Raw genomic sequence first — 13028 nt, forward strand, 5'->3', positions numbered from 1 at the left:
TATATGTTAACTGACTATTTATAAATTACGGAATTTTATTTTAATATTATGTTAATTTACGTCGGTAGCTTTGACCAAAGTATAATGACGTAAATTAACATGGTATTAAAATAAAATCGTATCAAAATAAAGAACTTTAACATTGGTTATCGTATCCCCTACCACATCCGGCTGATAATAATTAAATATATTTCGTAAATTAGACGTAATGTGTGTCAGTTTCCTATAAGCATTAGAGACTTGTAGATCAATCGTAGCCTGTTGATGCAAAGAAAAAATCCTAATGTAAGATCACTTCGCGCTTCTATCAGTCGATCGAGAGTGAAAGAGTTCGATGTGGCGGATGAAATTTTGGCAAACGAGAACGAAGAAAATAACGAGAGAATGGCTAGTAGGTGATATTCGAGAGACAGCCCTACAGATAGCTGCATAGCAAGGGAGCATAGATCTCCTGAATCAACTTTACGAAAAAGGCGCCGGGATAAACAGCACAGACAAAATTGGCAGGTGCGCTCTGTATTACGCGGCACACAACGGTAACGCTGAAGTGACAAAGTGGCTTCTACAGCACGGAGCAAACACCGATGTCAAAGTCGGTATCCACTCGTGCAGCAGGCTCGCTTTACACCAGCTTGCAAAATCTCATCCCGTGGAAAAGAAAGTGGGTCTCGTGAAAATATTTTATAAATTTCTAATTCGAGTAAAAGAAAGGGAAATTGCACTCATTCTTTTTTTTTTTTTTTTTGAACGGGAGTATTTTATTTAACTACCATCGAACGTATGCCCGAATACGATATCTTTGCACGAAACGGTAAAATATAATTACGCGGATGTCGTGCGTCTTTTGGCGAACGCCGGCGCGAATGTAAACGTGAAAGACAAACGTCAGATTACTCCTCTGCTCTTGGCAGGAAGCGCGGTGTACCGCGATGATGTTAATGAGATGACTAAGTTCGTCGAGATCATCAGATCTCTCACCGCGACCGCGAAGGTGTCTATAAACATTATTCATCCGGATACAGGTATTAGTCAATCGAGCGTTATGTAATATCGGCAAAATTTATGCTTATACCTGATTACAAACTTGTTTTTACAAGTAAAAAAAAAAAAAAAAGAAAAGAAAAAAAAAGAATCTAAAAGTGTTACTTCAAAAATATAAATATGATCCGCTAAGTAACACCGCTTTGCACCATGCAGCAATGTTAGGTTGCGCAGAGGCAACGAAGGTACTATCACGTAAAGCAAGGCAGATGTGCAACAGTTCCGGAAGCATGCCCTCCATATAGCAAGTACGGGAAGTATTGAGACATTAATGGTTCTACTGGATGCAATGCAACCTGATAACATTGACACGCGCGACCGGGTGGACTATATTACACGCCGCAATTTAAAAATAACTGACGACTTTGGGAGATAAAACTTATCTATCCTACATTTGTATACGATTTTTTATTTCTGCATTAACCGTTTAGATGAATCGTACGGCTTTTCATATGTATAGCAGCTTGCAAGGGTGTTACCGAAAACTGGCGTCACCGTCGCTGATGCTATATTCGCTCACGTTTCACTACCGTTGGTCTTTTTAACGGAGATATTCGACTCTTGTGTACGAACGACCGATAATTCTTCGGAGAAATATGAGAATGTAAGGGACGCTTTGTTTTCTGTAACTCTTACGTAAATACTTAGCCGGCCTAAGACGATGGCAAAGGTACCTTCCTACCAGACAGAATTAAATTTTTTTATCTTTACTATTATCGCTTGTATCGTTTTGATTAATCTCATGATTGGTCTAACGGTCAATGACTTTCGAAGTCTCGAGAAAGAGATAAAATACATTGATTAAGGTTAATCCGAATTACTCAGTATCGGTATATATTAATAAAATTATCGCGTATAATCGTATATCATAGAGCAGATATACGTCGATTACTGAAACAAGCGGAGTTTGTCGCATATTTAGAGAGGGTGACGTCACGCCGAATTTTTCGTGGCAATTGGCTACATCCTCGCTTAAGAATGCAGTTGCACTTGAGACACGATATTCCCACAAATATTACGTTGGTCTCTCGTGAAAATTATTTTCATGATATGAGTCATTTTGCGGAATCGCCGCTTAAGATTCCCACCCAATTAATGAAAGCTTTACTTCAGTTAGCCGCCAAGACGTCTTCCAAGAACGATAAGCACGGATAATATAATCAGCAATACATTTCGCCGTTTTTTACAGTAAAGAAAATTAAAATTATATTTAACTCAAACGCCATATTACGTTTCAGTAACAGCTTGACGAACAAAAATATATAAATTGACGATAAAAAACTGATGTCTATACTGTTCGCTTTTAGAAGAACAAATTCGGCAATTAAAAATGTATTGCTGACGTCGTTTAATAAGTAAAAAAAAATGTTTCACTCACCGATTCGATGCGCAACAAGCGGAGGTAGATATTAATGTTGCTACGACGACTGTAACATACAAACATAACATTTAAATTAGAGAGATTCTCACTCGTTATCAAGACAATAAAGTAATTGAATAAATGAATACAGATTTAATTTTGTGCAAACAATAAATAGTGCCTTACCTCAAGGTTGCTCCGCTGATGCCTGATGTCCTTCCTGGACCTGCTCCTCCTCTCAGAACTTCTTGGATGTCTGGTCATTCCTTTCTTCCATGCACAGGACACTCACAAACCACTAAAACTGCAACAAAGAATTTTTATATTAAAACTACTGAGTCTCTTACATTGAGAAGTGTTATTTCAAAAGCATTTAAGCAACGAAAAGTTTAAGATATTATCAGAAAACGATGATTACAAGTTAAAACAATTAACGCCTGTTTTACGTCCAGTATAACTATAAAAGCAAATGTTTTTGCACAGGATGAGAGTTAAAAAGTGAAATGCACTGTAGTCTTGCACACAATGATAAGTCAGCAAACCATCTTATCTTCTTGGCGTACTAAAGAGAACAGATACATCGTACAGATGTCGCTACAGAACCGGTTAAAATTCTTTGCAGTTATTCTCACTGAATCTACAGTTGCGGTTCCCGTCGACCATTTAATTAAACTTTGTCCGATAGAACTACATTTTTATTGCTTATTTCGTTAGCACTGTTAATTTTACGCAAGTCTTTCGATCTATGTACGGATTTCAATGTTTTACGGCGTAATCATACGGCATCGGGTACTCTAAAGAGCCTGGACCCTGTTCGATTTCATTAAGGAATAATTTCGCAACAGCCACGCGAGATTTATTACCGATAAGGCTGAATTATGCGGTGATTAACGACATTTACAGTAGCGCGTAAACGCAGGTCGTTTCGTCGTAGCGCTCGAATGCCGCTGTGCCTCCGAGCACACGGCGGTATTAAAGATTTTTTATTTTTCCAACTACGATGTGTGTTTAACTGAGGGGCTTTCGCGTGTTCGCGTCTCTATATATCCGGCTGCTAAATGGCCGTGCGTACTACTCGCGATGCTGCAGCGACCGAGAATTATGCAGCCGAAAAATATTGCGGAGCATAAATTATAAGCCGGATAAGTATATTTGCTAAATATACGCTCTTTCCCCGACGGCACACGGCACGGTGGCAAGCTCCCATCATAAAGCGCGCAATTTCGCTATCATTATACTCGTTTCCAGTATTTTTATTTAATTCTTTATTACATACTGTATGTAGAAACCGGACAGCAGTTTCGTGGGATTTCCCGTGATAACACAAATGACAAAAGTCTGCGTCGCAAGAGGCGAAGTATTACGGAGCTTCACTGGAACTCCAACCTGCGATAACGAAGTTACGTTCAATTACATGCATAAGTTGTCCAGAACGAATATATCGGGCGCCCTCGAACGCGTCAGTTTTAAGCACACATTGATCACACGACCGCCGCATTTGACAAATCCCCGCTCTGCATTCGCAAAGTTTACGAGGCTAATTAAAAATTTATTAAATATGAAAAAGCTGCGCTCGCAAAGGACGACGCGGTTGGAATTTCGTTTCGCCCGACGACGGACTGAAAAGGAACAACGGCGGACAAAAACCCGGGAGTCGAAAAACTCGGCGAGGAACCGCGCGAGAGGAGGCGGCCTCTCATCGCCGATGCGAATTTAGATGCTTTCATGACGTATTAAATTCGCATGCACGTCGGAGGTCTTGTATACGTTTCAACGGCGCTGCAACGCACCGCTATCCGGCAGTACCGTCGTAATTTCGGAAGAGCCGTCGGAAATACGCGATGTTTCCTCGATTTTGCGCGCCGTCACAGGGAACACGGCTGCCCCGGATTTTCGCTCTCTCTTTCTCTCCTTCTCTCTCGCTCGCGGGCGCATAATTTTCAGAAATCCGAAACGCGCGGCGCGTGCAATGCGATCTCTCTCCCCACGAATTACGAGTAGAGTAAAAGTACACAGAGGAGGATTCGTACGCATGACAATATCCCGCGCTGTTTATCGCGCGCGTAGGTTGTTTCGAAAAAGCAATAAAAAATAAACGCGGTGGATCCGTTTATTAGAATCGCACGATATGAGAAAGACTGCGGCGTCGCCGTGATATTTTACGTGAAATAATTTTCTTACGTTCGTCGATGACCGGCTTCAGTTTCCAGAACGACGTTAACTTTCGTGGCCGCTTGCATAGAGTACGCGATGACATCAGAAGAGTCACTCGACGATGTATCAATTGAACTCTGCAATTGGTTTACGGTAAGCAATGGCGGATGTATAAATCGTCATAAACTACTACGTTCTTCCGCGACCGTAAAGAAATCACTTGCGCACCTGCCCTAATGGCACGGCAAGCGCGGCTCGGTTCACGTAAGTGTCGCCTCGCGCTGGTCGGATAATAAATTTACGATGATTCTCGCCATTTTTACTTGCGCGAAATATTCACGGTGCTCCGGCACGATAAGTTGCTCGATATCCGATAAGATATTACAAAATGAGAGAAAAGGAAATTGTCCGGCCGGCCGGTTGATCGGCGGGGAAAAAAAAAAATCAGCGACGATTCGCCCGGCGAGTAATAAATGCAGTAACCGACCGGCGACATTTACGAGCGCGATCGGCCGAGCCGTTGGGCTCGCTCATCGTGCAGTCTTTGGAAGCGCAGACAGTTTGATTCATTTACCTCAGACGCAACAGTCTACTAATTCGTCATGACCTGAGACGGATCGCCACATCGACGTAAGGCAGCGATTCTTTCGTCAGGCGGGAGTTCCGACAGAGGACAACGGCAACGGCACCGGCGACACGTTCGCGTTGGTGGAAGTAGCAACGGTGGTGGCGGCGGTGGAAGAAGCACCGGACGATATTCGGGAGAGTTCGGGCTTCGTCGAACGACGTCGACTCTCCGCTTTGCCTGCCATGACTGGCTGAGCGCCGCATCGCGGGGGAGCGAGGTGGCGCGACGGCGAGGGAAACCGCCGCGGTGAATCCGGCGTCGTGATTGGTCGGCGCGTGGGAGAGCCGCCCGCCCGAGCTGACCGTCGCCGGCAGTCGGCATCGAGCATCCAAGCAGATCGTACCGAGAACATAACGGAGCCGGGGTGTGAGGTACAGATATACGCGGGAACGACACGCAATCTCGAATACTGCTTGTTACGGACCGGACGGGCACGATGACCGCCCGGCGCGTGCATCGTCTACAGAGACAGGAGAAACGACAGTGCTGTGGTGCCGGAACATTCGTCGCGCGTCGCGCTCGCCGTACGGGCCCGTTGGCGGAATCGCAGTGCCGTGCGCTCGCTGAAACATCGTGGCCGCCGTCTTTGTGCGGGTACGTCGCTACGCGCAAGCCGGGCTCGCGGTGCGCGCACTGAGGAGACGTCCATCCGCAGCTAACTCCAAGAGGGAGAGAGAGAGGAGAGAGAACCGGGAGCGAGTGGAGGAACAAGGCACACAACGCGCGCGCCTCGCGCTCTCGTCGTAAACTCTGCGCATTAATACGTGACGGCCTGCCTTCCGTGCACCACCTACACCTCTCTGCCCGCGCCGCGTTTTCTTCTTCACGCTTCTCTGTCTCTTTCTCTATTCGCGCTACACGCTTCCTCCTCTCCCTCCCTTTCCTACTCCCGCAGTAGCCGCGACCTTCCCACGCGTAGTCTCTTCGACGGCGACAGGAAATTAAACTCACGCGCGAAAAGCGCGGCCCAAGTTGTCGCGACGAAGTGCGGGGATCGACTCGAAGTAGCGCCTAGCCGTCTCGTCTCGTCTCGTCTCGTCTCGTCGCGGCGAGACATCGCGCGTCTCTCCTCCGCGCCCAGTTCTCTGACTCAAGTGTCGCCACGGTTTTCATTTTGACTCGTGCCGCGTCAGCCGAGAATCGTGAAGAAACGGGTCGAGTGACACGGCCTAACCTCGTCGCCTTCGATTGTCAGCGCGACGTAACCGGCCGACGACCGTTGGACGGCGTCGATAGTGAACGTGTCTATGTTGCAAAGTTGCCCGCGGTCGCGCCCGCACGCGGCAACGTTCACCCCGGACCGTAACCGACGCGCGTTCAGTGCGCTCGCGTCCGCGTCGTATGTGAACAGTGTTTCGCGATCGCGATCGGTTCTCACGAGCCCACCGCGCCGTCGGCCATCGTTCGTCTACACTGCCGGCGGCGACGCACCAAGCTCGGCTCGGAGTCGTTGATCCTCCTCGCCGCAAGTGACACCGGACCGTTGAAGAAGACGAGCCTTAGCGAGACGCACGGAACGAAACAGAAAAGACGACGGCGGCCGTCGCTCGCGTGCCCGCAATAATGCCGCACGTGAGCAGCAGCGGCGGCGGCGACGATCTCGGCAGCGAAGACGAGGTCAAGGTCTTCAAGGATGAGGGCGAGGAGGAGAAGAGGTCCTCGGAGAATCTCACCGAGGACAAGAGCGACCTCATCGACCTCACGGAGTCCGAGGTGCGGACCGTTTCGGTGACCATTCATTTTCTTCCCCCTTTTTTTTTTTTTTTTTTTTTTCCACCGTGCTTTGTGTACCGCGACGTTATTCTTCTACGTACACCTTCCCTCCCCGTCTTGCTTCCTTCCCCCTCGAAAGATTTCCGTAGCCGGACGCGAGGCATTAAGTGCGTGCATATGTGTGTTGCAGGAAAAAGGCGCGCTCGTTGGTGGGACCTATGCGACGACGGGGAAAACGGTGAGGAACGACCTCAGTCCTGTTTTCGGTGAGTCCACTTCTTCTCTCTTCTTTTTATCTGATCTTCAATACATGTTGGCTCGTCCTCTTGCTCGTTCTCCTCGGCGCTCTCGCTATGCTGACTTTGCACAAGGTTGTCGATGTTGGCGCGGAAAAAAAAAAAAAGTGACGATAGGTTGTTGCTGTCGCGGAAAGAGAGAGAAATAGAGCCGGCTCTCGATATTCGCGAACGGCGACGCGGGAAATCGTATCAACGCCAATTTCGCGCGTGTCGCGTGAGTTTAATTATTCGCCCAGCCTGCCCCTCCGTAATTCCGCCAGCGGGATCGATACATCATTCCGTTGCGTCGCGGTAAACAGCTGGCTGGGAAGTTTATTTCAATGGAAGTAACGCGTAAGCGAGAGCACCCGTGCACCAGGCTGCGACGCAGCTTCAATTTTCAACCGTGCGGTCGGATCTTCACCGAAAAAAAAAAAGATTCGTTCTCGCTCGCGGGCGGCGGTAATCAACGTGTCGCAGAAACGCCCCGGCACGACACTCGCGTAGTTGATAATCCATATCGCGTCAGAAACGCGGCCGCCGTTAGAAGCGGTTCCATGTAAGTAGACCTCGGGAACGGCGAGGCTGCCATAGTTCGCCGGCGATTGATCGCGCGGAGGAATTAAATAATGAACTACCGACGCGGCGCGACATTTCCTAATGGTGCCCGCGTTCTGGGTTTTCAGACCGACGACGTAACGCCGCGCCGGGTATCCTTCGCCGCTTAGATTAACGTCATTTGAAATCGATCGCGGCGCGATAAGTGCGCCTACTCCCGTAGCCGCTTTCACGGTCCGATGATAATCGCGTCTGTGTGCGCCGCTCTGCGCCGGCCGAGGAAAATATGCGACTCGGATTCTCGGCGCTCCTATTAATTTCCCCGTTATTACGCCGCATTACGCCGCACTTCGTCACCGTTCGAAAGGTTCTTCCCCGTCGTTGCCGCTGTCGGCGACGGCGGCCTTATTGCCCACACTCTCCCGTCGCAATAATCGCGAACGCCGGAGGCGTCGACAACGACACTTAGACAATTCAACGCGCGAGAGAAAGCGAGCGAGAGAGAAAGAGAGAGAGTGAGAGAAAGACGGGCAGAGCGATACGTCACGTTGCTCTCTTATTGGCACGACGTCAATAAAAGCTACTTTGTAAGACGTTCTCGAATCGCGTTCCTTCCACCTTCTCCTAAGGGTCGTCGCCGAAACGTGGTCGATTGTTGTGCGGGCGATGATCGTAGGAACGTAAGAGGTGTGGAAACGAGCCGACTAGCGGCACGATTGCGTCAAATTTGTCGCATGCGCGAGCAAAAAAAATAAAAAAAAGGTCTATCGCCTCGGCGTTATCTCGCTTCTTATCGCCGGCAATTGTTTCACTCCGTGCGTAGATATTGAATATTTATGTTCATCTTTAGACGCTGAGCGTAGACACTTACGTTCTGAAACAAACAAGCAAGAAACTCGTTAGAGATTTAATATTTAAAAACTATGCGGGTGGTATTAATTATAGCTAACGAGAGCGATCTTTGTGGGGATCAATATCGGCCGCGAAATAAGCGCGATAACGCTAAGTACCTCGTATAAGAACTCAATTAATGCAAGCAATGCGGTAGTAAACTTGAATATGCAACGTGTGTAACTTCGCTGTATTTTTTTTTTAAGAAAGGAAAAGTATTACGGTGAGAAACTAAATTTTTTTTTCTTTTTTTCTTTTCAGTCGTAGGCCTGCCCTACCATTGCAATGCTTTTTTTTTTCTTTTTATCTTTATAAATTTAGAAGTCCACGTTAATTTGTCAGTTGTAAAAAAGAAGTCTAATGGCATCTTGAGAGTGACATATTCATTCAGAACAAATCGCACCGACGTGTCGGAGTAACGTATACAATGACGTGTGTGCCTGCCGGTCTCGTTGGCCAGTTCTTCTTCTTCCCTGCCAGATTTTGTCACTGACAAATCGATGTCTCGCTACCGCGCGTGCTGTCACGCTGTTGCCAAAACATTTTAATGACTTAACGTGGCCTTATGTCTTCCGCCACTTCCGGCGTTCGAAATGTCGAGCTACGGATTCTGAGAAGCGTGATTATCGAGCAATCAGGAATTTGACTTGTTAAAATTATTTCACGTCTTACGGCTTTTTCAATAAACAATTCGGCAAAATAGATTTTTATGGCTGTAAGTCGCGCAACGAACTTCGCGTTCGCCAATTATATGTACTGCCCCGCAGAGATTTACAGTTCCCATTGACTAGAGTCTGTCGTCGCGCTCATTTTCGTTTTATCCGTGTACGAGATACGTGCGAACGCTAAGGAGAAAGAGAGAAGGATCCGTTGCACTCCACCGTCAGAAAACGTGTAAAACGTTACGTCGGGATCCGTTGTAATCGCTTAAGTGGTTAATTATGGCTCTTCGAGGAAGGCCGCGCGTGAGGCTCAAGCGGAATTAATCTTGGCATCGGCCGACTTCACTAGAGCCGCTTCACGTGTTCCTTTTTTTTTCATTTTTTTTTTTTTTTTTTTTTCTTTTTTGTCACTTGTCTGCATGAAAACTAGTTATTCAGATATGCCGAGAAAGTCGAGACTGCGTGTAGCGCGACGCATTCTGACGTCATTTTTAACGTAACGCAATTCACTTCTCGAATTCACATGCAGGTGAAACAGTATAATACACAACGTTTATATTAAATCTTGTTTCTTTTTTTTTTTTTTTTTAATTATAACTTGGAAATCAAACTTGTATACGGAAAAAATCGCAATAAAAAAATTTTTTATTGATTGTCGAATTAATATTATTATTATATTATTCCAAGTTCTCACCACTTGGAGAAGATGTTTTTCGTCGAACTTAAAGTTATGCCCTACGAATGAATATCGACAACTTACGAGTCGGTCTAAATAAAAATCAGTGGTGTAAAATACACGCGAAATAAAATCTCGTGTATGCGCGGGCGAGAATAGTGGCCAAACTAGCTACTAGAATTTTTGCCGCAAGTTGACTTCGCCAGGCGAACGTAAACACTACGACGTAAATTTGAACGTATGATGCGATTCGCGTGGTAGTTTGCGCTGAAACGGTCGCGAAATATCCCGTACAAGCTTTATTTTCCGCGTGTATGCGAAGTTAGCGCGCTGAAATGCAATACACACAAAAATATAATACTGGCAAGACCAAAGGTCCTCTGGTTTAATCGTAAAAATTTTTTTTTTCTTTTTTTTTTTTTATGAAAGTTATACGCAGCTGGCGTTTTGCAATATGTTTGCAGTAGTTTTCTTTTGATGATCTTTTAACAAATCAAATTTAGTTACATTTGACGTAAAAGCACGTAAATATAAAATGCAGCTGATACTGTTTTGCCCCATTGTCGGTGTGACATACGCGTGTAATACCCACCGCGATACCCACGCGTTTGCACGCAAATTTTTCCGGTGACACGTACGTGGGCATTCGGGAAAGCGCGCCTTTCGATACACATACCTCGTTGCAGCTCGGAAACCCGCCTCCGCGTCCGGATTGCGTTCCGCGGATACACGCAATGCATCGCGCTTCGAAGATCGGAGAGAATAAAAAAAAAAAAAAAAAAAAGAATAAGAAGTGAGACAGTAGTGAGAGGCAGGGGAGAGAGTTAGGAACGATGTGTCTCGTTGTGCGAAGTAATTGACGAGTTCGCGTGTAGGCGGTCGGGCGCCTAGATCGCCTCAAGCACATTATAGGCTTATCCCCAGAGACGAAAAACGAAGCGAGCAGTCCCAACGGGCGAACGCGAAGTCGTGACGAAAAGAAAGGAAACAAGAGAGAAAGAGCGAGAAAGGGAGGAGAGGACTTCTCTTCGCGAAGAAGAGGTGAAGAAATGAGATGACGCGAGAGCGAGAGAATAAAGAGGCAGAGAGAGGCACAACGAGAAGAGAAATCCTGCTGCTGCATCACCCTGAACTTGCCCGAATACCTTCCCTCCGAACCGTACGATGTGTATCCTCACCAATGCACATGGCACCCAAGCGAGTTCTCTTTTTTCTCTCTCTTTCTCGTTCATTCTTTCTTACTCTCTTCTTCACGCCTTCCTTATATCGTTCATAAGATTCTCTCGCTCCCTCATTCACTCGCTCGCTCGCTCACTTATTCTCCGTGGCATCTCGCCACGGCTCTTTCACTCTCGTTCCTTCGGTATCCTTCCTTTTCTCTTCTCTTACTTCGTCTCTTCTCGGAGCTAACCCACCCATTTCTTACGCTCTGCGGTATATACCGGGTATATCAAAGTATCCGCGAATTTCTCCCGCGTTTTCAATTACCGTGATAACGAGATGATAGACATTTTGACGGAGAAATCGAAGAAAAGATAATTACACCCGTACATTTCGATACGTTTTATAATACGTACTATTATAGTTTTAGAAATATTATTGCTGAAACTTGTGCAATATAGATATGTAATGTAAAAGTACTGTAATGTAACTGTATGTAATGTAAAAGTAAATACATAATGCAAAATAGCAATTGGGCGCTTTTGTTATTTCTTTTTAATTAAATATAGAACCTTTTTTTTTAAATCGTGCGTCTCTGTTAAAGATTATTAAAGCGTGCAACACTTTATAATATAACAAACTTTACCGTGTCGTTTTTTTAACAATACAATAAAAGAAAAGTACAATACATTGTACATTTTTTTTTTTTTTTTTTTTTATAAATAGAACTTGATACGGTAATTTTCTGCCCGATAATTCGCCGTAAAATCTGAACGGATAAAGATGCATGCCGTTGGTACACCCGATATGTGAGCACAGATACACACTGGCTACAGTCAGCATTATACATCTACCCTGACTCGCCTTTACCTACCTACCTGTTCGCTAACGAGCCTACCTGCCGGACTTCTTGCATTCAGAAAGGTTGCGGGAGAGAGAGAAAGAGAGAGAAGGCTCCGTCGATTCGCCGCCCATGGTGCCTATCCCCATGGGTTCGGGTACCAAACCCCACGGTGGTGCTCGCGTCTTCCTTTATAAATGGTTAAACAAATTCTTCTTGCGAAACGCCTTTCCCAGAAACGGATACGTACGCGTATTGCGAACAAAATGACTCAGAAAATATGTTGCATTAAACTATCAAGATTTTGTGAATGTTGACAGACGTTGTAAAAAGTACGATAACTCTCCGCCGTATGCCGTTGGAGAAACCGTAAATTGAAATAAAATCCATTCAATCCTTATTGTGTACTTTTCGGACTTTCGGGCGGGGAAAATAAATTAATTAAAGTAGCAATTAACCGGTTACAACAGCATATCAGATCTTACACAGGTTTTTCACGATACATCGCGTCGTGTTTTAGCATTCGGTAAATCGATTTTTGTTTTATTCGTGCATAAAAATCGACATACATGACGCTAAGCTGATTAACGATGTGAATTTTTGACAAACAAATTGCACAGAGATATTTTTTTTATTTTTAAATCGAATGAGATGTGACGATGTTTCAAGTATTAAAATAGTTCGCTTCGCGATCTTGTTTTTAAATTGCTTTGTTAATTATATTATTGAAATATTTTAAAATATTAAATGCAGAAATATAAGTAATGAGCAGTGAACGCGCTGACGCCGACGAGTGTTACTTTCGATACCTATTTAAAGCGTGATGTTTGCATTGCGTGAACACAAACACGCAAATACCTTGTTCGCGCGCGCGAGAGGAGTAAACCGCCGTTTAATAAAATAGCGTGATCCTGGTGACGCATGCTATCGTATATAAACGCGCTGAAATGTTCGCCTACAGAGTACTTTGACGAGATTAATGCAGGTAAATGCAAACGACTCATTTATCGCGCTTCGCTCCGGGCGAGATTAATAATCTTGCGGATTCAGTTAACACACTACAAA

At 45.4% G+C, this 13028-nt stretch overlaps 3 protein-coding genes, 1 long non-coding RNA gene and 1 pseudogene across 4 annotated transcripts in view; 4 read left to right on the forward strand and 1 right to left on the reverse strand.

The window, feature by feature from the left end:
* Positions 1-2705, reverse strand: part of LOC139109526 (uncharacterized) — a 44282-nt gene extending 41577 nt beyond the window's left edge. Inside the window, exons 1-2 of the long non-coding RNA XR_011546843.1 lie at positions 2588-2705; positions 2420-2468 (exon numbers count right to left, since the gene is read on the reverse strand). This is a non-coding gene — a long non-coding RNA (uncharacterized lncRNA). The remainder of the gene's footprint in view (positions 1-2419; positions 2469-2587) is intronic.
* On the forward strand, positions 335-1048 carry LOC139109519 (ankyrin repeat and SOCS box protein 2-like). The gene is given in 1 exon segment (XM_070668632.1): positions 335-1048. A coding segment is annotated over 1 exon segment (714 nt).
* On the forward strand, positions 1104-1681 carry LOC139109843 (uncharacterized; annotated as a pseudogene).
* Positions 1703-2163, forward strand: LOC139109524 (uncharacterized). Its single transcript, XM_070668639.1, has 2 exons — positions 1703-1811; positions 1912-2163. Exons 1-2 carry the CDS (start codon positions 1703-1705, stop codon positions 2073-2075), a joined length of 273 nt encoding a protein of 90 aa, XP_070524740.1. The 3' UTR covers positions 2076-2163.
* A 2801-nt stretch (positions 2706-5506) lies between the features above and the next one.
* The window catches only part of LOC139109492 (protein pangolin, isoforms A/H/I/S), a 54597-nt gene continuing 47075 nt past the window's right edge, over positions 5507-13028 (forward strand). Inside the window, exons 1-2 of the mRNA XM_070668586.1 lie at positions 5507-6896; positions 7087-7162. Coding sequence (XP_070524687.1) covers positions 6747-6896; positions 7087-7162 — 226 coding nt within the window. The 5' untranslated portion in view covers positions 5507-6746. The remainder of the gene's footprint in view (positions 6897-7086; positions 7163-13028) is intronic.

The sequence above is a fragment of the Cardiocondyla obscurior genome, linkage group LG18, assembly GCF_019399895.1.
Source record: "Cardiocondyla obscurior isolate alpha-2009 linkage group LG18, Cobs3.1, whole genome shotgun sequence".
Lineage (NCBI taxonomy): Eukaryota > Metazoa > Arthropoda > Insecta > Hymenoptera > Formicidae > Cardiocondyla > Cardiocondyla obscurior.